The sequence below is a fragment of the Amphiura filiformis genome, chromosome 1 (assembly GCF_039555335.1).
Source record: "Amphiura filiformis chromosome 1, Afil_fr2py, whole genome shotgun sequence".
In the NCBI taxonomy this organism is placed as follows: Eukaryota; Metazoa; Echinodermata; class Ophiuroidea; order Amphilepidida; family Amphiuridae; genus Amphiura; species Amphiura filiformis.
The window spans coordinates 67,955,832-67,981,315 of NC_092628.1; the positions used below are offsets into that span (position 1 = coordinate 67,955,832).

The 25,484-nt window shown below is 35.9% G+C and overlaps 2 protein-coding genes across 2 annotated transcripts in view; one reads left to right on the plus strand and one right to left on the minus strand.

The window, feature by feature from the left end:
- LOC140151736 (uncharacterized) overlaps positions 1 to 8,140 on the plus strand; it is a 28,243-nt gene extending 20,103 nt beyond the window's left edge. The window contains 10 exon segments of the mRNA XM_072174076.1: positions 36 to 200; positions 351 to 477; positions 1,322 to 1,396; positions 2,138 to 2,249; positions 2,252 to 2,267; positions 2,836 to 2,896; positions 3,763 to 3,807; positions 4,871 to 4,927; positions 5,773 to 5,985; positions 7,733 to 8,140. Coding sequence (XP_072030177.1) covers positions 36 to 200; positions 351 to 477; positions 1,322 to 1,396; positions 2,138 to 2,249; positions 2,252 to 2,267; positions 2,836 to 2,896; positions 3,763 to 3,807; positions 4,871 to 4,927; positions 5,773 to 5,985; positions 7,733 to 7,840 — 979 coding nt within the window. The 3' untranslated portion in view covers positions 7,841 to 8,140.
- Positions 8,141 to 18,627: 10,487 nt separating this feature from the next.
- The window catches only part of LOC140162574 (uncharacterized), a 30,621-nt gene continuing 23,764 nt past the window's right edge, over positions 18,628 to 25,484 (minus strand). Inside the window, exons 7-10 of the mRNA XM_072185837.1 lie at positions 22,732 to 22,897; positions 22,095 to 22,209; positions 21,608 to 21,687; positions 18,628 to 20,103 (exon numbers count right to left, since the gene is read on the minus strand). Coding sequence (XP_072041938.1) covers positions 20,042 to 20,103; positions 21,608 to 21,687; positions 22,095 to 22,209; positions 22,732 to 22,897 — 423 coding nt within the window. The 3' untranslated portion in view covers positions 18,628 to 20,041. The remainder of the gene's footprint in view (positions 20,104 to 21,607; positions 21,688 to 22,094; positions 22,210 to 22,731; positions 22,898 to 25,484) is intronic.

Below are 25,484 nucleotides of genomic sequence, written 5' to 3' on the forward strand. Positions count from 1 at the left end.
ATCTATCTGTTTCTATCATTGTGTTTTTATCATAGCACATTCGCCCAGAATTGCAGAAACATTGAGGACCTAGTGCTTGATGATTGCAAGAAGATAACAGATAATACGGCTAGCAGCCTCAGTAAATACAGCGCTAAATTACACGCTCTTGACCTGAGTTCATGTACAGTTATCACTGACCAGGCATTGAAATCACTTAGGTAAGTCACAGATAACATGGCTATAGCAGACAAGCAAAAATAAAGATAACAGCAATTTCTCCTTGAATATGATAGAATAATGAAGATTTTAAAATCATCTTGAAGAACTTTATAATTGAATTGTTTTTGGTGGTGTTTTTGTTACAACAGTGATGGTTGTCATGCGCTGACACTTTTGAATATATCATGGTGCGACCAAATCACAGATAACGGTATAGAAGCTTTGGCTAGAGGATGTCCTAATATAAAAGTACTCATTGGCAAAGGTTGTACTCAGGTAAGATATGTATACACCCCAACACACACACACCCCTACACCCACATATTATAGATAACAATATATGATAGAAGCGTTGGCCAGAGTATGTACTAATATACTTGTTGGCAAAGGTTGTGCAAAGGCACATGACCCCTTCCACACACACAAATCACTGACAGTGGTATAGAAGCTTTAGGGCTCATATTGAAATACCCTACCACGTTTTTACACAGAAAGAAGGCAGGATTCCCCTCGCTAAGTGCACGCCTCAGGAAAGCTTGGTCATAAAACGGATGGATTGTATGCATCAGTGATACACCCTGCCCAGGATTTTAACAAAAGAAGGCTAGCACAGGAAAGCTGCAGGATGGCGCACACCTTCATGTGTAAGGGAATTTCAATATGAGCCCTTAGCGAGACATATTCTAATATAAAGCAACCAAGGTTTTGTTTGGGCAAGGCATGCAAATACACACATGATATTCGTAATAACCGTCAATCTAGGATTTTGCAATAGGACCTTGTTTAGACACATTTCAATTTATTTGATATTTCATTATTTTCATGGTTAATTTCCTGTTTGTTCAGATCTGTACAATACTTTTTGAAATAGTTATCTCAGTGCATAAACCTTGGGCATGCATGCACCGTTAGATTTAGCTCTAATGAAATGATGCAGAAATAAATGGATTAAGATGTGCAGTTCATCATTCAGATTTCTGAAATGTTCTTGTATAAACTGTAACTGTAACACCATTTGTTTGAATATCCGAATATACAAGTGGACCAATGAAAACAAACCTGTGCATCTTTTGTTGATAAGAAATGATGTCATTATTCATCTCTCCCTCTTGTTGTACAGCTTACAGATGATGCTCTTCACCATCTAGGAGCATATAGCAAAAACATAACAACTCTCAATCTCCAACAGTGTAATGTAAGTACCTGCTACCATATTTTCTTTATAGATGGACTATTGCTTGTTCTACATGTACTAACTTAAACTTCATTTAAAGTTAAGGTCACAGTGTCATGTGACCGTATTTTGGCATTATTATTTTAAGGAAAATAAAGACTTTGTAATAAAACGGGGCTTGTACATCTTGGAAAAAATCTATCTAAGAATTACTTTATTACACCTGATAATTTAATTAAAGTTGTTGTAGTTAAAATGACAAATATCAATGTACACACTGTTTCATTATCACAGAACAATGTACAACCCTGATGGGGGAGTGCAGTGTGATGAAAACAAATAAAACTGAAAGTTATTTTATATATATATATGTTCTTATTCTCTTTCTTCTACATGTTTTTAACAATATGTAATTCAACGTAATGTGGAAAGCAATGCCTTGACCACTGATATGAATACCTATTTCAAGAATAGTTTGATTAGGCTTTTACCACAACGCCAAAAAGTAAACCTGCATTACGAGTGTCATAGTTGACCTGTCTGGTCTATTTTTTAAGTGTCAAACAAAGTAAACAAAAGTATAGACTTGAATTAATAATTTGTGATGCTTTTTGCAAGATGTCACAAGACCATTCTCAAAATAAAATATATTAATATTAATCTGCGATGTTATAAGGCCCACTGATAACAAGCTGATCTAACTATAAATAATTCTGTATTTACTGAGAAGATTGTATTGTGTTTTAATTTGATTTTGTGCAGAATTTGACAGATGAAGGAATGCAGAAGCTAGCACGTGGTGCAAAACAACTACAGTCCCTGTGCCTGTCTGGCTGTACCCATCTTACAGACCAAACTCTTGTAGCACTTAGTAATTTTGTCATAAACTAAGGTATGAATACTGGGTTTTGCTTTTAACTTTTGCACAGGGATCTTAAAAAGGGAAGTAAAACATGTCTCCAAACAATAGCAGTTTGGGGAAACAGATTACAATGACTTCTGACAGTGAGGCGACGAAAAAAAGAAACCCTGTTCTACGGGCGGACGGACCTTTCAAGTAGGGTCGGTCGGCCTTTTTTTTTCTTTTTTTTTTTTTTTTTTTTTAAACAAAAAATCACCAAAATCTGTAAATAATTTGCAATTTGAGAATATACAAAAAAAAATTTGTTCCTGAAATTTCCGAAATTTGGGTTGGCATTCATTTGTACAGGAAAAATTTTTTCCCCAATTTGTTCAACATCTGGGTCAGTCGGGGCGTAGAACATGGTTTTCATTTTTCGTCGCCTGATGGAGAAATTTATATCACATGCCAATATTATACCAAAAATAATTTCTCTGTGTGTGACACAATGTAATGTATGCAAAATGTATCTCAAAATTGCATTATATATCGAGGTGCATCCAGTATATATTGTACACTGAATTGAGGAATTGCCATCTTTTGTCAAATGATTTTACAGAACACTTGAAGTAGCTGGATGTTCACAATTTACAGATAATGGTTTTCAAGCATTAGCTAGGGTAAGTTTTTTCTATACAAAATGCTATATTATATGTGTGATGTTTTACAAGAAAATATTATAAAATATTTTACCTGAGATGATTTAATAAGTACCGGTACACTTAGTATGGATAACGGATGACACTTGTATGTTCAGGAATAGATAGGACAATATAATCAGCAATAATTGTTCCAAAAAGAGAGAATCGTTAGCAGGAAATTGAAAAAATAATTGTCTCAGCATGTGGTCAAAACTGATGGTGATTGCTCATAGCTCTATATGCAATTTCACCAATGTTTATTGAATTATGCAATATCTTTACCCTATATTTGGCAACTCAAGTTTAGTATCATATTGTATTTTTAATGTATTTTATAGTGTTTTTTTAAATGTGTTTATAAAATTTATGTACTGTGTAATTTTAGTTCTTTTATTTTGGTGTGTGTATAAGGGACCCCATCCAGTGGGCCTGCGTGCCTGTTCGGGGTTGCCCTTTTGCACCACACACCGCATTTTGAAAACTTCTAGCAGGAATCACAAACATCAGTTATCAGGCATGTAGGTGGAAATGAAGTAAATTGATTGAAGTAATGGGGAGAATATGTCATGTCAGGGATAAAATTGAAGCACCCCAAAAAATGTCTTAAAAGATTATTATCATGGAATATCGTAATCTGCCTATGTCAATGTCATTGGCAAATTGCAGGATTGTATGAATGAAGAGCTGTATATAGTGTTGACATTGCCCTTCAGTGATGCTAAATAACAACTTGACTTAGTAGCTATTTGTGCTATATACTGCAGGGGCATATATACGGATATTGAAGGAAAATATTTAGAAAGTGTGTAACATTCTTTTTTCCCCTTCTACATTTGCATTCATAGACATGTTCAGAATTGGAAAGAATGGACCTAGAAGAGTGTGTGTTGGTAAGTGTTTACTTGGTGTGATATAAGGTTGGCTTGCTGCTCGTTCTATGTAGCAGATGAACATTTATTGCATTTAATTGAATTTGTTTAAAATTTGAAAATATAAGTATTCACTCTCTGTAGCAGTTTATCATCTGCCATGCAAAATCCTGAATAAAATTTAGATAAAGAAATTTGCAAGGTATTGTTTTTTTCTTCACACTTCATTTGGATTGTATGGTGATTTATATCAATGAAAAAGTTGTCAGTAAAATACATTTGCTGACCTTTTCAGCAGCTGTTCACCAATCATATATACCGTGTTGCTCTTACTTGATATAATGTATTGAATACACATGGTGTCCACTGAGTAGTAGAATAAGTGTTCAAATTGCCAGAAATTGATTGGTTGAAGCTATTTTGATGTTCGTGCATGATCAGTTTTTCATAAAATCCTGAAAAGGTCTGTAAGAGAGGTTACTGTTTAAGTTTGAAGGTTAGAGCTAGGAGAGAAACACAAATGCATCTTCTTAGTGGTCTGGGCCTAATGTTGTGCTGCTCATTAGTAAGATTTCCCTAACGTTCAAAAGTATCATGTTATGGGCACATTCAGAAGCAAATTTTCACGAAAATAACATATTGTAGACCAGCATGACATTACGCTGATCAGTTGTGGTTTGTGTACTTAAGGGGGTACTACACCCCTGGCCAATTTTGTGCCTATTTTTGCATTTTGCTAAAAAATTATAGCGGATTGGTGACAAGTACGATATGTATATTATAGGGGCAAGGACTGCAACTACTGCACTGGACATTTTATTTCAGCACAGACAACAGTTGTGGAGTTACAGTCAAAAATGAGGGAAACCAATATTTGATCAATAAATCAATAACTACTTGCCTTGAGTTGCTGAATTTTCAGTGCAGTAGTTGTAGTCTTTGCCCCTATAATATACATATCTTACTTGTCACCAATGAGCTATAATTTTTGAGAAAAATGCTAAAATAGGCACAAAATTGGCCAGGGGTGTAGTACCCCCTTAATCAAGTTGTTTTATGATATACATAAATTTGTTTCCTTCAGATTACTGATGCAGCTTTAAGTCATTTGGGTATTGGCTGTCCCAAAATGGAAAAGTTGGTGAGTAAATATAATCATGTCCAAATCCTGTAGCTACTGATAAGGCCCAAGTCTTTTGGCATGCATGTGTGTTGTTGTCACAAGAAAGTGGGAAATATGAAGCTGATAGATTTTTTTTCTGAGAACTCGCAGAAAATGATGGACTTATAAGTGACAATTCTGTGTAGACTATGCAAATAATGTGAGTGGATCACAGTATTTTCACCCTAATGAGATGTTAAAGTAAAAAAAACCCAGTTCAAATCAACATTTATTTTCATCTCTGGATAACACATAATTCATCAGTAACTTTGGTGGATGCACATGGGTATGAGGACAGGGATATAACCAAGGGCTGTCCCCCCCCAAAAAAAAGGACACCAAAAAACTCTTCATTTAAACAGATATATCAGGCTATTTCATTTGAAATCCATGCCCCCCCCCCCCATATGGAAGACATGACCTTAACCTGCCACACAGAGATTGTGAATTTCAAATGGAGTTACCTGAATGGGCGACTCCATTTAAAATCTACACCCCTGTAAAGGATAGGAGATTAAGGGCACGTCATCCAAAGGTGTATGGATTTCAACTAGAATATCCCTATTTTTTTAATATTTTTACAACATGGCATAACTGGGCATTAATAGCAGAGACAAAAAAAAATCATTGTGAAGCTGTTGACGAGGAAGCACCCAGAAAGCGATTAACCTCCCTGCTGACAATTTAAGCTATAAAGGTAGCATCCATTCTCACATAAATACGCCTTTGTATCAAGTACTTCTCAAGTTGCCTGCTCTCAAGTTGATCAGAAAGTGTTTATTGGTGCTGGCGGTTCATTTAACACCATGTTCCTTTTTTCACAGAGCTTATCACACTGTGAACTGATCACAGATGAAGGAATACGTCACATCGGTACAAGCGCATGTGCTACAGAACAACTTCAAGTCATTGAGTTAGACAATTGTCCGCTTATCACGGATGCCTCTTTGGAACATCTAACAGGCTGCCAGAGCTTACAACGTATTGAATTATATGACTGTCAACTAATAACAAGAGCTGGCATCAGGAGACTACGGGTAAGTCTATACTACAAGTGGTAATTAATGCTATTACAAGTCTAATTACACGGCCATTAAAAAAATGAATGGGAAATTTTTAACAATTTCAATTTTCCTGTTGATAGGAAAATAGTACATTGGATTACAAATCATATTTATATTTAAGAAATAAAGGGTAATGCATTATCCTTTACACGCAAATAATGTGTCGAGGCAGTAAAAGCGTAAATAATGGGTGAGGCGGCCGAACCCATTATTTAAACGTTTTACTGCCGAGGACTTTTATTTATGTAAAGGATAATGCTGCACCTTTATTTCTATTCTATTTTCAGAAAATAGTGCGATTTAAAGATAATTTAAAGAGAAAATATCATTTTTTGTTTATATTTATTTTAAGTTGTTTACTTCAAGGTGGAGCGCGTACGTGTAAGTGACAGTGTTACGGCGCTTGACCCATTATTGCAGAATAATGGGCTCTCACGTGACGCGTTTCAACAAATCACAGTGCGCCATTTTGAATAATGGGTCGAGGGGGTAATAGAATTCAATATACAATGTATAGGGTCCACAGCTTATAAGTTCCCTCTAAAACTTTTCAAAATAAGAATAAAATTTTACGAATTGTAAAAATGTAAAAAGGTATGTATAACCCTATTTGTTTTACACATGTGAACCAATTTATAGCTTCATACATCATTGCATTCAGTCACAGTGGTTAATTGTGTAAGAAAAGAGGCTGTTTTAAAAGTTGCACCTGTGTCCATAGCAGTCAGGTTTTCTTAAAAAAACACATGAATAGACCTGGTCTGAGAGTTGACTCCTATGGACTCAGATGCAACTTTTAACACTGTTTAAAACAGTCTCTTTTTTTTACATCATGAAGCATTGTGTCTAAACGCAAAGACGTGTGATGCTATAATTTGGTCCATCTGTTTAAAACACATAAGGCTACCATACCTTTTTACGTGTTTGCATTTCATCAAATATTTATTTAAAAAAGTATTTAGGGGAAAATTGATAAGTTGTGGACCCTATATTTAATATATATAGTAAACTTTGACTTGTTTTACTATAGCAGGTGTAGCCAAACCTGAGTAAATACAAGTTTCACTTTAGGTGCTTCAAGTGATGCCACTGATATCTCGGTTCATCTATATATGTGGGACTGTCATGGGGTTGGAGCATTTATATCAAAAAGGCAACCCTTGGCCAGTTGTGCAATAGCTATTTCCACCATGCTTGGGCAAATTGAAAGCTGCATTGGAGAAGTTACATGTGATGTTGGCAGGGTCTTAGCTAGAAATTGAGGTTTGCCCGTCATTTGAATAAAATTGCCTGTTCTTATTTGACCTTCAAAACATTTACCAGCCTTCTACAGCCCATTCAAAGAGTTCAAATATGTGTTGCTATGACCTTATTTTTGCAAATCTGGTTTACTAAAAAGGTCAGTAGCCTTCTCAATACTAACAATTATAATACAGCATCTGTCATAGGTATTAATTTTTGCCTGTTCCATGAGCAAACTTCCCGTCTAAGATGACGGGCAGATGGGTGGCTACCTGAGACTCTGGATGTTGGGCAAATTGGAAGCTAACATTTACATATAGGGAAAAAAGTGAACTAAAACGTAGGAATTTTGGTAAGGCTATTAATTTGTGTAAATTTTCTTATAATGCACCGTGACCCTGTTTCTACCATGGAATTTTCTTATTTTATTTACCTATTTTATTTTGTTATATATATTTTCATTTATTCTCCTCTGCAGGGCCAACTTCCTGATGTCAAAGTTCACGCATACTTTGCTCCGGTCACACCACCTCCCTCCGTAGGCGGAGGTCGGCCACGTTATTGTCGCTGTTGCACAATCCTATAATGCGTTACCCCAAGTGCCAATATTTGCCTTGCTTGTCTCTATGTCTGTCCATATGTCTGTCTGTCCATCATCCAGTTTATTTTTTAATATGATATGGCCTGTATTTCATACCAATTATTGGGGGGTTACCATTTTTTGTCTTTATTTATTTCATTGCTTTCTTTTTATATGTTACTTATTCTCCTCTGCAGGGCCAACTTCCTGATGTCATTGTTCATGCATACTTTGCGCCAGTCACACCACCTCGCATCCCAGGCGGAGGTCGAACACGTTATTGTCGCTGTTGTACAGTGCTGTAATGTGTTACCCCAAGTGCCACTATTTGCCTTGCTTTTCTCTCTGTCTATCCTTACGTCTGATGTCTGTCAACCAGTTTATCGTTATTTATTTTGATGTCTTGTATTTCATGACATATAGCACCATAATTGTAGAACCCTCAATGACCATATATTCAATGAGCAACAAATGTATTCTTTGCGAGTGCATAACAGAGGTGAAACTACAGTTAAGGATTCGTAACGTGCATGTTAACACAAGCAATTTATCTCAAGATCATGTCAAATTCAAATTAGAATAAACTGCTTGAATGCCATGCCACATATTAATGGATCCTTTTGGCTAGTGGCAGAACAAAAACTTAAGACAACCTGAAAAAAAAATATCATAATGGGAGGTGGTCAGGTCATGTGACATGACAATCAATACCAAATGGCAATCAAGGAGTAGGAAATGGATGAGAGAAAGATAACTGGAGGATGAAAGGATGACACCATCTGACAGGAGAAGTGCAACAGAAATGGATGCTACTTGAAAATGGCTTTTTATTGCTATACTAGGGGTTGCCAAGCTGTGGATCACAACACTGCTGAATGGAATGAAGTTGATCATGTTTGTGGTTATCCTTTGTATAAAAGAGTCTGTAATTAGCCTAATACAGAAATTTTCTATTGAAGAACTATATTTAGCTTTATTTCGTAAGCTGCTTAATTCCTCAATGGAGTCTTCACACTAGTCTAAATTATGACTATTTTACACCAAGGATACACCCAAGTTTGGTATGGTCAATAGTAAACCGACTTTCAAGAAGTGGGATTGTGTTACAAAAATGAACACATGTACTCTATTTTGTTCAACTAGTAATAGGCGAGACACAAATTATATATTGATTTAGAATGACATACAAACCGTTGGGTACAGCACCCATGCAGAGTTCCCATGTGTATTAGTGACCGGCGAGATCTTTGTAAATTTACTGGAGCATTAGTTGGGACTCTGTTGATGTGTGCATTAGCAAAAACCAAATACTTTTTGTCTATTACCAGTTGAACAAAGTATAAGGGTGGGTCAATCTTAAAAATCCTGCAATTGCAGGCTTTGAAATAATTTGTCCAAAACATAATTCAAAGCAGTATGTAGTTCTTCCAAAGAAAATATTTCATTTTCTACAATTCTAGACCACAGAGTGCATGAGAAACTAACTGGATATGCTGTTGGTGCAAATGTTCAGAGAGGATGGGCGAAAATCCAAGGTACTATCCAGGATGGAGACCCTTGAAATAAAATCAGTAAATGCTACACATCTCTCTATTCATGCATGAGTAATTTTGGCTACTGAAGTAGATGTAGTGCATAATTGGCCAATTTTATGTATTCTCTTGGCATAGAAGATGCATGTTCGTGTGGCTTTAGGTAGAGCTTTGAAAGATCCTCATGTAAATGTGGTAAGGGAGATATTCAAAGAAGATATTCATAGCTCCCATCAGATGGTTGCCTTTAGCATATTGATGTGTACAAGTTCCATTGTGTACAAGAGACCCCTACATTGTTATTAGTGGAGCTCTACTCTGTGTGCATACAAGTTCCCTGAAAACTCAGATTTGGGTATATCTTCAAGTAAGCCTAACCAGGGTTAGCCTAGTATCAAGATATAGGCCTACAGCTTATGGTATAAAGCTTACAATGCCTCAATGGAGTCTTGACAATAGGCCAATGTCGGGTATGCTTTCATGAAGGATACACCCATATTGTATACTTTTGTCACACTGATGCAATGGTCGGTTCAGTAGTGTGGAATGCTTTGAATCTCTTCCTGGATTCCTGTGATGCACATGTGAAAAAAAACCCTAGATATGGTTTTTACTCTGATCATACCATATGGGAGATGGTATCTAATGTCTAGATATGTACACATAAATCGCCCTTGAATAACTTGATCAAAATGTCATCACTAGTTCTATCATAAATAGCCAACACCACATAATGTCCATAAATTACCACAATTCGCTTCCTGTGACATAGGATGGTCCTATACTCTGTACTATTTGGATAGGCTTGTTAAACCTTCAACTTTCATCATGATTTGTACAAATGCAACTTATTTATTTTAGTGTATAGTACTTGTCTAATCAATTCCTCTGATGTCTTGAAATCTTTTGATCTTCTAACACAGTGTGCTAATAGTGTTTTATTTAATTTGGATCTCGTTTCCAATACATTGTCACATTATTTATTTTGCAAGTGGTAAATAGTTGCTGACAAGTTTTAAAACCAGTTTGGTTTAATACAATGCCCAAAGTTGGTAGGCTTAAATCATGGTTATGTTAAGGGATCAGATAGCGACGTTTGTACAGTATTTTTTGTGGGACATAAGAGCTTACCAGACACATCAAATAATTTTAATTTTTTGAAATTTGCAATATAATACAAATTTTATGACAAATTCTTAACAATTTATATTTTTGACATTTAACAGTCCTCGAAGTAAACTTTATAATCTTAATGATATGTACTTAAAGTTGACCTTTCGTATTGAATTTTTCCCCCAAAAGACCTAAAATTCTTTCTCTCATTTAGAATGCAATTTGATGTGTCTGGTGTGCTTTTGGGTCCCACCAAAAATACTGTGCAAACATTCCTATCCGATCCCTCAATATCAAAGACCCTACATAAAATCTACCATTGTTGTGCATGCATTGTACACATGATCATTAATAGTACACAGTGGTAGATTTTTTGTCTAGGGTCTTTGTTATTGCCCAATAAAATTGAATGTGTATGGGCCGCACAAGTCATCATCTCTTTAAACTGGCAGTAACTATTTAGTCACTTTGCACATGTCATTAGCAACAAACATGCAAGTACTATATAGAAAACTTTGTAAAAGCTTAATTTTTTTGTTCATATAGTGCAACGCAACTTGAGAATCTGGTACGCCATTCCTGTCATACGCCCTCTAATTATTTTGAGAATGGTGCGGAATAAAGTACAGCTTGTGAGTGGCATACCTTATATTGTAAAATCTAGCCTAGAGTGCTTGCACAATATGACATGTATGTCAGGCACTGTAGCCAGACAAACCATTGTAATTCTCTTATGTTGTGATTCGTTTGCAGTATTGATTGTTTTAGTGTATATGCCGTAATCATTTTATTCTGTATTTATTATAAATAGGCAAACATGGTGGTGGTTTAGGTAACATGTATTAGTAATACATGGCTAAGAGAAGAGGTATTTATTATTCATGGTGGTTGTTTAATGACAAACTTGTTTGGATAGAGTGGTCTTTAGGCCAGGCCAGTAATGATAGATGAAAGCCTCTTAAGCTTGAAAGATCTTGCAAACAAACATTCTTCTGCATATAATCTCAGCGATGCTATTCTTGAGCTAGTTCATCAGGACTTTTGTATCTGATTAATTAGTTTCTTAAATTGAGTCCAGTCAAAACTATTTTGGGACATTCAAGAGCTCTAGTTCATACACTCCTATATCAAAGCAGCCAATCAGAAAAGCTGTTAGAAAAGTACGAAACATGCATTGATTGTGTATATTGTGCACTCCAGCATTACTACGGCGCAGTGTTTCAAGCAGCGATGTTCAAGGTCGCGTAGGATTGATTCATTTTTGGGCGGGTTGATGCATTTATATTTGGTTCTGTTTTCCAACATTTTTAGTGATAATTTGTTTTATAAAAAAGTAATAATCACATATTTTTTCCTTCTCGTGTATGAAATAGATTAATAAACTTGTATTACTTATTGCTCGAGAAATTAGACAAAATAATGCACTTGCGCTGATGTTGATGCGTCTAATGCACGAGCCCCGAGACGCATCAACAGCAGCGCATGCATTATTTTGTCTAATTTCTCGAGCAATAAGTAATACGCGTTCATTAACCTTTAATTATTTCATGGGGCAGATGATCCACAAACCACTCGAGTTGCTGCTGGATGACATGACCTCTCAATTTCTAGAGGGTTCTGTGATTTAATATCATTTTCCAGGATCATAATCGGTTAAATCGTACTGGATTTGATTCATAATAAGAGAAACTCTTATTTATTCAGGTGGGCACAGCACATATGCTAAGTTTACTTTCCTTTTTGTGTGACTGACATACCTTTGTGTATATATGCCAGCATGGGCATTAAAAATATAGTTTACAAAGCATAACCCTACTCCTAATAGCGGAATGGTTGGATTAGGAATATATTATCTTAACCTCAACCTTTTATCATAATCGTCATGGTTATGATAAATATTACAGGGCCCATGTCAGGAGCATAATACTGTAAAGATATTTACCTAATGGTGCAATTGGGCTCTTTGCCTTACCATAAATCGCATGTACAAGTAGAAAGCTCCCTCCTCTGAAAATCCCAATAGGAATGAGATTATGAATGGTCCATTCCCTTAATTGCTGGTGGAATTTTTAGGAGAGGGCACTTTTTGTTTGTGCTAAAAAGTCCAGTTATTCCAAGGGAGCCCATATGTGTGATATGTTAATAACTCAAATGTATCATTTAAAATTATGGAAAGTGAAGGTATGCGAGCTTTTAAATTGTTCCCAAGAGGATTTTGACTGAACTTGTTGTGAAGACCTACTTCATGGTAAAAAGCTTGTACTATTTTTTCTGTTATTGCATATCAAAAAGTACAAGATCTGACTACTAGTGAAAGGAATGGAATATTTGTGACACATCACATTAAAACATTGCAGTTGCTAGTAGATACCCATGTTTTAGAAAATAAAAAATAATTAGCACTAAATTTGTCACATGAAATCAATATTCAACATCTAACATCAGTATGAGTTGATAAGCCTTGCAAACAAGCAGTTTTCAGTTTGCTTAAGAAATCCAAATGTGTATGTTTTCAAAAACAACTGCATTGTTTGATGTTTTGAGTTCCCTGTATTTCATTGACATTTAGACAAGATCTTGATTGTATTTTGCTCACATTAATACAACTATGGTCCATATATTATTCCAGGGCTATATCCCAAAGAATTATTATTCCAAAGGTTCTATATTGCAAAGGCTCATGATATCTACTGACAAAAATTCAGAATAAGAGGTAGATCTCCAGTGGATGATATCTGTAACAATGACCCAGGCCACATTTTACAATACTCTTCAATAACAGTGTTTTCCATGTTATCTTATGAACTTTCAAAAGCTATCGATTGGTTCATTTTTGTCTATTTTAAATCCAGAGAAATAAGATTGGGATTGTGGAAAATCTGACATGTTGTATTGTTACTCATGGGTACTAAAACAGCATTAACGCTGGTATTTTTCAGTTTCATTGTATTGTACAAAACAAAGGCACAGGAATATTTCAACATACATGCAATAGCGCAGAATGTGTGGAAGTACAAATAGATTAACCAACAGATGGCCAAATAGCCCTACAAAATTATTCTATATTGTATATTAGTGTGTAACAATGAAATTTAAGGATGATGCAACATTCATTAGGTGGATGTGCCCTATTTAATGATAGCTTTGGATATTTTTGAATTTATTTTTCACCTGGGTAAGTCAGGGAAAAAATAAAAATAATTATAAATCCAAAGCTAGCGCTAAATAATAATGTATAGTTCACAATTCAACTCCTGAAGGCACCTGGAGCTCCCTAGGGTAGCCAGTTTCTAGACACGTCTAAAGTGAAGGCCAAAATGCAATTATAATTGACATTTATACTTCAGAAAGTTTTGCACATGTAGTCCATAGCATGCGTCATCTTAATAAAACAGTACATGTAGATTGCAAATGAATGCAACCTTAAAATTGATTCAATTTGAAGTTGCTAGGGCTATGCTGAAACAATCTGAAGGTACTGTTTTCACTTCCATGAGTACCGTGCAAACTTGGGACAGTTTGAATTGTGTAATTCAATGGTCAAATCAGATTCCTTTGAGTGAATAGTACAGGATAACTACTGAATGTTTGTATCTTTTTAGAGCAACCTGACTTTCAATAATTATACCTGTGCTCAATATTCTAATTATGAAGCTTATGGTGGGAAAATAAACCATCTTTACAGTCATTGCTTGTAGGCTAACAGTACAATATTACTCATTAAGTTGTCTTTCCTTCCATGAGTGGGCACAAATCTTTGAGATATCTTCAACATGCAGTGCTCCTGGAGCATAGCTTGTTTGCTAACCTCCAAATAGTGTATTCATGGCATTTATTCCATAAAGCTCCTGGAGCATAACATGTTGAAGGAATCTCAATTTTGCGAGTGAGCACTGTTCTGTGTGTAACTGAGAGCTCAGAATTTGGTGTATAGATTACAATGAGGAATTGTAAGCGTTATTCTGCGATATTTTGTTAATTGTCTTACACTAAGGATACACCACACTATTAAACAAAACTATGGCCCCTTGCCTGTTTGTTGTGTGGAGCTTGTAGTATAAGATCAGTCCCTGCCTAATTGCTATATGGAGCTTGTAGTATAAGGTTGTAGGTCAGTTACCATGATAAAACATAACTGTAAATAGCACTTTTTCCACAAGTCTTGAGTATGAATAAAAACAACACCATGTGTAAAATATTGTACAGGATATTATTCTGTAAACCATACATAAAAGATGTATTATGTAAATGTAATTACTATTTATTTGTAACAAGGCATTGCCTGCCATCATGATATTGTAATTTGCAAAATAATGTTGAGATTTATAAGATACTGTCATGCACATTACCATATTACTCAATGACAGCCAGTTAGTGAACACACGGACCATCCTGGTATAAGAACTGTGATCTGCAGAAAGATTAGCATCCTCATACAGTACTCTTTGTTGCCCCAATTTTAGCATATGAAATAAACCAATGCAGAATACACATTATTAACTTGGACTGTAGCTACATTGTTATAGTCACATCAGTTCATGTCAAATGTGATTTCTGAATTGATTTCCAAACCTTTCTCCAAATTTCTTAAATGAGAAATAGGCTATTATAAGTCTTGCATTCAGCTAAAGGCATATGTTTGTGGAAAATTGTGATGATACAATGTCACTCCCAACAGGTGCATTACAAATCTGTCAAAACCCATTGTGGCATGATGTTAAGATTGTGTGTGCTCTTGTTGGCAGTGATAGCATTTCTACCTCTCAAATCATAGTCAGTTCTTTCAGCACAAGTATTAAAAAGGTCAATGGTTCTATTCTAGGATGGTAATAAACAGTGCATATAGAAAACTTCCTACTTTAACACAATATATTTTGATAGCTGCAGTTCGATTTGTAACTTGTAATCGGAGGATTCAAAATGTTTCAGTTTTTAATTGAAAGAAAATTGGTGCAGTCAGAAAAGGTGGCCTTTCTTTGAGACAGTTTACATTGTAAAATGGTGTGATGCCGTGACACATTCATCATCTGAAGTGAGTGTGTCATTCATTGGGTGTTGATGATTGGTTTAAGAAGCAGTACTGTGTTGTGTTTTTCAAAGTAGAAATTATGCATGGTGTAGAGCTACACAACCCCAGCTTTATGCATGTTCTCTGAATTCACAAGTTTTTGACCTGCATCAATTTTAAGGTAATTGAAATCTCAAAAATTCTGGAGCCCCATTTCACAAGTGAGTTATCACGTTGCAGCTATCATATAACAATGGATTGTAATAAATTGTGTAAAACGATAGGACAATTCAAGCAAATGTGGACCTTTCCTTTTGTGCAGTGTTAAGATCTTATCTGCTGGCAGTCATAGTAGTTTTATGGTAATTTGCAATAACATGTTGATACTTGTTTTTATGCCTCCACCGCGAGGCATACTGTTTTTGCAATGTCCGAGCTTCCGAGCTTCCGTCCGTCCGTCCGTCCGGATGCTGTATCTCGGGCATGGATGGGCGGATTGACTTCAGATTTTCAGGATAGGTGGGTCATGGTCAAAAACTCTGGATACTTTTTTTTTGGGTGGGGTTCAAGGTCATATACTGAGGTCAAATGTCATTTGAGGTCAAATTACAAAAACTGTCGTATGGGCATGAAACTTGGTGGGTACAGTCAACATTTAGAGCCAAATTTTTGGAAGGTCATTTTGGGGTCATCCGGGGTCACCAAGGGGTCATCTGAGGTCAAATTACTAAAAATTGTCATATGGGCTTGAAACTTGGTGGGTACAGTCAACATTTAGAGCAAAATTTCTGGACGGTCATTTCGGGGTCATCCGGGGTCACCAAGGGGTCATCTGAGGTCAAATTACTAAAATTAGTCGTATGGGCTTGAAACTTGGTGGGTACAGTCAACATTTAGAGCAAAATTTCTGGAAGGTCATTTTGGGGTCATCCGGGGTCACCAAGGGGTCATCTTAGGTCAAATTAATAAAATTGGTTGTATGGGCTTGAAACTTGGTGGTTACAGACAACATTTAGAGCCAAATTTTTGGAAGGTCATTTCGGGGTCACCAAGGGGTCATCTGAGGTCAAATTAATAAAATTGGTCGTATGGGCATGAAACTTGGTGGGTACACTCAACATTTAGAGCCAAATTTTTAGAAGGTCATTTCAGGGTCTTCTGGGGTCACCAAGGGGTCATTGCAAGGTCATTTTGGGGTCATCCTGGTGGAGGCATCCCATTTGACGCCTTGCGTCGAAAACCGCGACGTTTCTAGTTTAATCTAGTATTATTTGTCAAGGTTAGTTAGATGGGTATATTTTAAATCAGTATGGGGGTAAGAAGAAGATACTGTGGAAGTGGCAGTTTTAGTGTCGCTTCATGTAATATTTTTTCACATATTACAAGGTCAAATCTTTTTAATCATTTGACATTGGGGTTTGCTAAATATATCTAGAAATATTAATTTTTTAATGCATGAAAAATGGCAACACCAAAATTGTCACTTATGGGTTAGATATTTGTGTTCTGCATTCTCACAGGGGTCAGTGTAGTTGTAGTCAACGCCTTGTTCAATTTAGCAAGGTATGACAATCACCCATAAAAAGGAAAAATAGTACGTTTCTGTACTTCAGCAAATAGTAAACTGAAGCACTCCGATTAAAATCATACCTACATAAAAGACTGCTGGACCTCTTAAAATCTTCATTTTGTGATGCACCATGTGTCAGCAGTTATTCCTGCAAAAATACTAACTCAGTTGAGCAAATATCTGCAAGATACAGTACCCACAAAAGTAGTTACATGCATCTCCAGTTATGGCAGGATGTATTTCTAAAAACTTTCACTTTGGAAGCGGTATCTTGAAAAGTATTTTGACACTTAAAATTTGGAATTTTCAGGAACAATAGCTACCATTTGTAGCACGAACACAAGATATGGGACAGCTTTTAAAAACTCATTTTTGTAGAGTCTGCTTTTATTGGGACATCCTGTACACTGTGAGAATAGGAACATTTTGTGTTCCAATTTCAAGGGATTGTGAAATACCAAAAGAGAACATTGCATTGTTTTATTTATTTAATACACATTTACTATCTTTGTTTAAAATTTGTTTTATCACCAACATGACATGGTTTTGGAGCTATTTTCAGTCAAAGTTCTAAATTTGTATCATCTGGGACAGAAATAATATATATTCGCGTACAAAATGTGCAATATTCTTTTTTAGTGTTTCGAATCAAACCTTGTTTCTTTCCAGAAATGATCATAATTTTATACTGTATAGCTGTGTTTAAAAATGATGATATTGTCAACAAAACCCAAGGTACACTATTACATCTTATTGTAAAAAATGTGAATCACAGCCAAAACTGTTTGAATTGGACCATGTACACTGGCTAGGCTTAAACATGTACTGAAATATGAACATGTGAAAGAGAACGATAACCACACAAGTTGTAATGCGTTTTATTTCAGGTTGTGTTTTATTCAAAATTATGTGGAGAGGGTACCTCCAGTTAATTATTAGTTTTCCTATATCTTACATATACTATAATACAATTTTTAAAATGTTACTCAATTGCTTCTATACATAATATACAATACCCGTTGACTATGCCACTGTTTTTCCATGCTTCTACACAAACAGCAAAAGAATTTAGGTATCAGTTATGTTCACCCCTGTATATTCTAAACAAAGACAGATATAATTAGCTGCATCTTTTAGCTCAGATTTTTAAAAGACTTCGGTTGTTGAAATCGGTCAAGAAGTAAAGACATGGTGATCCAAAATCCGAAAAAAAGATGCAAATTCAGCAGTTGCAGATTGCTCCATTGGATGCCCTAATGATGTTTGCAAAGTGTTCTTGAACAAGAGGACTAGTGTCATGGTTTCCATTGATTTGAACATTAAGATGCAGTATTTAAGCAAATGTGATCTTAAATCAGAGCTAAAGGGTACAAGTATGGCTGCTGGTTTAATTTTGACATATTTGTGTTTATTTAGGATATACAGGGGTGAACACAACTGGTACCTTAATTCTTTTGCTGTCTGTATAGTTAAAATCAAACAAAAACTCACTTCAGTCTTAATAGGTATTTCAAGCTAAATGAAAAGAAGCCTTTAAGGGGGTACTACACCCCTCAATAAATTTCACTGGAATTTCAGTGACCCAAGACAAGCGGTTCGATACTTGTGATAGAAAATGAGGTACCGCTAGGATGTACCTCATTTCCTATCATATTTATTGAACCGCTTGTTTTGATTCACTGAAATTTCAGTGTAGTATTTGGATTCCTTGCCCCAATAATATACGTAACTTTTATTACCAGTGTGTTATTAATTTTTGAGAAAAATGCAAAAATAGTCACAAATTTACCACAGGGGTGTAGTACCCCTTAAGACACTAATTCCAAGTTCATCCTGTAGGATCTTAGCTTAAAATATACAGCACCCATCATTTTCATAGAACTGCACAACTTAAATTCGACTGTAAAATCAAGCAATTCACTGGGTTCCAATAAGAAGTGTAAGAGCTACTTGTTATAATTTAGCATCTGTTGGAAGATATTATCCTGTCCCTTGTACCATGATGGGAGGACAGATGGTTGGGTATTAGACACTGACATCCTACCTCATCTGATAACCAGTATGAAATTACAGGGACCGCAGCAATTCTTTATAAAAGAGGCAATGTAAGCAATGCAAATCTTGTAGGGTCTTAGCTTAAAATATACAGTGCTCATCATTTTCATAGAACTGCACAATCTATATTCGACTGGTTCCCTCAAGGTTTGTTTATTACCATTTCTAAAAATGGGTGTAACATAAAAATACAGCATACTTCTAATTACTATGAGGTTACTGCAGGCACAGGCAAACAAGAATCGGTCTTTACATTGAGTCTGTGTCTTTAAAAGTGTTACGTCAATTAAATGTCATTACGTAAGTTGACAGTTCTTATATACATTGGTCGTGGCTTTTTACATGATGATGAGCATCAAGGTGTGTATCGACAAGTGTGCAAGGACTTGAATCTTTGAGTGCTTTTAAAAATAGTTACTAAATTATAACAGTACAATACAGCTGCAAGAACTCTGAAATGTATTTCTTGTGATACTTCACATGCAAGGATTTCAATGATTCTTATGTCCACATGTTTTGAATGATATGCACCTACTAACATCATCACCCAATTGAACACGCTTGCAGAGTTGAGCACCCTACAGATGAGGTCGCAGTTGGTTGTTTGGCAGTACATTCTTTGCCCAGCAGTATGAGCGCATTCTATTTTGTTGAGCACCAAATCAGATATAGGGCAATACGGCTCTTGAAAAGTGAAATGGTCATATGCTGTTCCCTCAAGCATATTGATACACCAGTCCCTTGCTTTTGCTTATAAACATTGCTGTCACCTCATATTACATATGCATTTGCAACAAGTGAAATGTTTAGCCTACTATAAGGTAATAGATGAATGAGCTGTTTGCATTGATCACGGCAGACTCATGAGTTGGTGTTGAGTCAATGATATCCATGTCAAATTACATGTATTTGATGTTGGTAAATGTCATCTATGGGTTAAGTAGTTTCAAAGCTCTTACTGCTGGTACTACTTGAGACATTGAGGAGACATCTGCAAAACAAATGAAAAAGACATAAAAAGTGTGTGTGGGGTGAGAGAGTGTGTTTGTGTTAAAAGCAGTTCTGTTATTTGCTGCTGTAGTGTGACATCAAAATTGATTGTTACCAGGTCAACTGGTTCAAACTATCTGTGTTGGGAACCACAATCAAAATGATTACAACACAAAGTCACTGGGTTTGCTAACAGGTGTGCAAACCAAGTGTGAACCAGTAACATATGACATATTCATGATGGCAAAAAGTAAATGTATATTGTAAAATTTATGGGAGCTGGTCATATTTATAATAAGTAGACCGCCTAACGTGTCGTACACTATTTTGTGCGGTTTGTATTGCAAGGAGATCACTGGCTTGTGCAACGTTATTTTGTGTGGTTTGCATAATTCATTGACCTAACACTTTACTCAGAGACTAATTTGCAGTCATTTATAATTTTCTCCAGCCAGGGTCAACAGGATTGTTACAGTTTTTTGTTGTTTTTTAAAGGAAATTTTATTCTATAATGATAACGACACAATGGCATAATATAAAGGATACTAAATTGATTGAAAAAATGATACCCCTTGCCCCCCAATTTGACATTGCATGTATAACATTCTATGTTCATCAACTGTTCATGGACCATTTCCAAAAGGCCAACCCAAATATCTGGAATTTTACCATTTTAATGGACATTTAATCTAATGGTATTAGTTTTATGAGCGTAGATTAGTGGCTAGACATGGGATTGATGGCACCATATCCCACAAGGCAAATTGATTAAAGTGACTTTCTGGTGCAGGTGGTGATTACATTTGGCAAAATATCATGAAAACTCCCACTGCACGATGGGTAGGTGTATTATATATTACAATTTCCCCAACAAATTTGCCTGGCCTAATTGAGTGTATTTAGCTCTCATTTTATTTACTCAGAGTATATTAGTCAAAGACAACAATGTGTGCTCAATTGAAAAATCAGGAACAATTATATACAGTGTTTCTAAATCAATGGTATAGTTTTACAGTTTCTCTCTACTAAAAGAAACTTTAACCATTAAAACCAATTAACAAACATACATAACATCAAAAGTAAAACATAATCCGATATAATTTTTCTGTTGAACAAACTTTAACAAAAACATCACACAATGATACCAACTCTATTACATTTATTCCTGTTTATAATAGCAACTACAAACACAATTTGAGAATGTGGATAGGCCTATAATTTTTCACAATGAAGGAAGGACGGACAGACGGACGGAACTTCAGACGGAAGCGTTCTTATAATCTTTACTCTATTCCATGGCGTACGACAATTAATGAAGCAGGCATACAATTTGATTCAAATATGCTAAAAAAATCCAAGTTGGTCTTGTGTGAGTGTTGGAATGTTGGAATGGGCACAGAGGATGATTTTAGTACTTCACAACCAACACACTGGGTGAACTATATAGCCAACTCAATGTTGTGACTGAACTCAACAGGCAAAGGTAACAAAGTAAAAATGCATACCTAAAACTTGCACCAGTTCCCTGGCCATGGCATCAAATACTGGGTAGAATTTATGATAATGTTCTAGTTTGGTAATCAATCTGTAACAGAAAAACAAAAGGTCACCATGCTTTACAAAATGTTAAAAGAACATACATGTCCTGACACACCCAACAAACCCATCCCACACCCCCACAATATGCACAAACATAAACACCCCCACTTACTTGCATGCACAAACACACATAAATAAAGTTGCTTACATAAATACATGTTGTGCACTTTGGCAAGGCTCTTCTTCACCCCTACCTCTCCCCATCCACATGTACAAATGGGTAACAGCTTTATTCAATGTAACAGACTTCAGGTGGAGATGGTGTAGCAATCCCCCAGCAGCAGCATTTACGTGGAGGAGCCTGGCCCAATCACTCTGAAAGAGATGGACACCCTGGCCTGTGAACACAGGTTCATCCCCTTTAGCTTTCATACACACCCCACCCACACATACCTATCCAGTCTTTCTTCTTGCATCAGTTCTGATAAAAGTTGGGCTGTTGTCCCTGAATGAAGCTCACATAGTCTGTTGACACCATTTAGTACACTGCTTATTGGGGCATCATCATCTGCAATATTAAAAATAATATATAGTTATTGTAGACAAGAATAATTTCACACCTTTGGTGTCCTAGTTGCCAATGAGGGGTGTCAATTTAGGGATCCAAGTTTTCAAACCTTAAATTGTTTCATTAAGATTTGTTTACGGCAAGCAGAACATTTTATATGGAACATTTGCTCACTGTGCTTGCTTGGGACATGATGTGTGGATGTATATATTTTTGACCCCTGTAAAACCTAAACTTTCAAGGATGTTAAAACTTTTCTGGCCCCTTTCATTTGTTTTTCAAAGGGCAGTGGCGGCCCCCTCCCCCATTGCTACTCCAGTAAAAACCTGAAATAAAATTATGAACATTTCCACTTTTTGCTGCAATCTTGCGCAAAATTTGTTGATTTTACCCCTGAAATTCACATACTCCCCAATACCTCCCTCCGTGTCTGTAATGAAACTGGAATTGTTTAGTAGCAATACGTAATTGACATTTTGAACCCCTTCCTCCATTACTAAACTAATGTCACATAAAACTTACTTAATCTTAGTACACCTTTGAGTGAGCGGTAGACATTTTGCATTTCAGCCAATCGGATGTACACATCATTCATGCGTGCATAAACACCCTCTTCTGTTGGCACATCAAAGAGGTTACGAAAATGTTCAACCATCTTCACATGATCCGGACGAGAAGACTTTGTGTTCTGTAAATAGGTAAGAAATTAAGAAAAAAAAATATCAAGATTATGCCAAAATAAAAACAAGCTTGTTTCCAGTTGCAGGTCTATAAAGTTCAATGCGCTTTGTGTTATTTTTAAATACAACAAACTGCTACCTGCAATTCGGTATTTCTTTTTATTTGAATAATACAAGAAAAACACATGCAAACAACACCACTGATCCTTTAAACATTTTTATAAAAAAATAAAACATAAAAAATTCAAATGTTTGATTTGCATATAAGAATTGTTCCTGGTTGAACTGCTGATTAAAATATTTCTATTTTTCCTTTCCTTTCCTTTTTTCTGGTTTTAATGATATATGTGACACGATCAAGGGAAATGAGTCTGATGTCGCTAATATTGATTTTGAGATATTGGCAGAGAAAGTGTTATAATTCTTTTGTTTTATATTGTTTTTAGCGATTGATAAATTGACATAACTTAGCAAAGAAAAGTCGTATTAACATGGGGTTTTCAGTCTCTGAAAGCTCTAAATGTCCTTAAGAAACAAATGTAAAACTCATTTTCGACCAGGGTCGACATGTGACTCATTCCCCTTGATCATGTCACATATTACAACAGGTAAAAGCAACATGCAAAAAAACGGCCGCCGGAAAGCAATGCGCGCTACTGGAAACAAACTTGTTTCTTTTTTTTGCCTTAATCAATAATTATAATTTTCTGGCATTCCTGATTTGAAGACTATACATGCGGCCTTTAATATTAAGGGATGCAACATGGCAAAGTTGTTGTTTTTTTCGTCGCCAAAGGTGGCAAGTTTTTTTAAAAATTTTCATGCATTTATACAGTATACTGTGAGTTAGGTGGGGAAAGTTTCGGGTTTTTTTAGTGTTGGTGGGGAAAGTTTTTTTTTTTTGCTCATTGTGAATTTTTTTTTCCAAAAACTTCCTACCCCCTGAGAATCTAATGGTGCATCCCTAAATTGGTAACAGTTTCATGAGTTAGTATCCAAGTTTGGATACTAGCAGGGTACCCCCAAAGGGATGGGGTGAGACACCCCCAAACAAAAAGAGACTGTTGTCAGCAAAACCATAAGATTGTCTGCAAATTATAAAAATTAAATGTGCAGTTGTTACCAACTCCACTTGGGCTGTTGTTGTTATACAATATTGTTAATGTAAAAGTAGTCACTATAATGAAGAAAAAAAGTTGAGGAAAAAATTTGATCCTCATCCCCCCTCCCCTATATTCTTGAGCACCCTTGAGATCTACAATTTACAATTTTATTAGGTGAAAAAATATTTCCGACAGCAAAATATGCTGTGCACTCCCCCAATCTGATTTGTCTAGCAACGCCCCTGCCCAAGCTCAGGGTGTATCTAAGCGATGGGATTGGCAAATTGCTTGAGGACTAGTGTAGGGTAATTAATTAAACCCCTGGGCCCGGGGGGGGGGGTCACTCCCATTGTGGCCTGTACACCATCTGCGACAATCAACTTTTGAAAAGCACCCTAAACAAGGATTTAATCCTTGGCTAAAACGATACCCTAAACAGGGATTTTATTCCTTGCATCAAATTTCATACTCTAAATTTCATTTCCGCGTATTATAGCCATTGCAATTTTGCTACCCTTTTTTCTGTTTTCTGCGCGTATCGTGCCTTTCCTCGAAAAACCACCCTTTTTACGCGTTTTCATTATCGCGGATGGTGTACAGGCCACAATGGGACTGACCCCCCCGTTAACGTTAAATAAAGGGGCCATTGGGGTAACAAATTGTAAAATTGGGGTCATTGGGTACAAGATTGCCAAAAAGGTGTCATATTGAGTACACACAAATAAGTGCTAAAACTGTGAAAAAGAAACTTGGCTACCTTGGGAACAAAATACAATTGGAAGCAACTGGATGATTGAATTTGAAAAATCCCATTATTTCTTGAGGAGAACACAAATACTACCTAACTTTGGAAATAAAAAGGGGGTCATTGGGTAGCAGGAAATAGAAAAAAAAGGGGGGTCATTGGGTATTAGGTAGGACAATAACACAAAAAGGGGGGTCATTGGGTACACGTCGGTTTGAAATAGGGGGTATATCCCGAGGCACATGATGCATATCCGTTATGGAAGTGCCCCCCCGGAATTAAACAAACAAAATATACCAAAGTAAACTTAATAAAACAAATCCCTGAATAAATAACAAAAAACTGGACTATAGTAATCATAACAAAAATAATACATGTAAAATAAAATAAAATAAATTATTGTATTCCTTTATTGTTTGATGTTTAAATGTATAATTCCAATATCAAAAGTGATTTGATCTCATACCATGTCATGTACATGATAAAAAACATTTGAAGAAGGAAAATAAAGTAGCACCGTAATCATGCTTATTTATAATCTTTAACTTAAGCGACACTTTAGTACATTTTGAAGAACTGGGTGGGTTTTGTAGTCTTTGTAGTTTGTATGTTGTAGTGGACCACTGGCGATTTCACAACCTTATGTGAGGTATTGATTGGTTTTGCCACATTGACCCTCAATTATAAAAGGAAATGGCAACACCTGTCCTAATTGTTTTCTCAAGCTGCTGAATTCTGCTACCACTA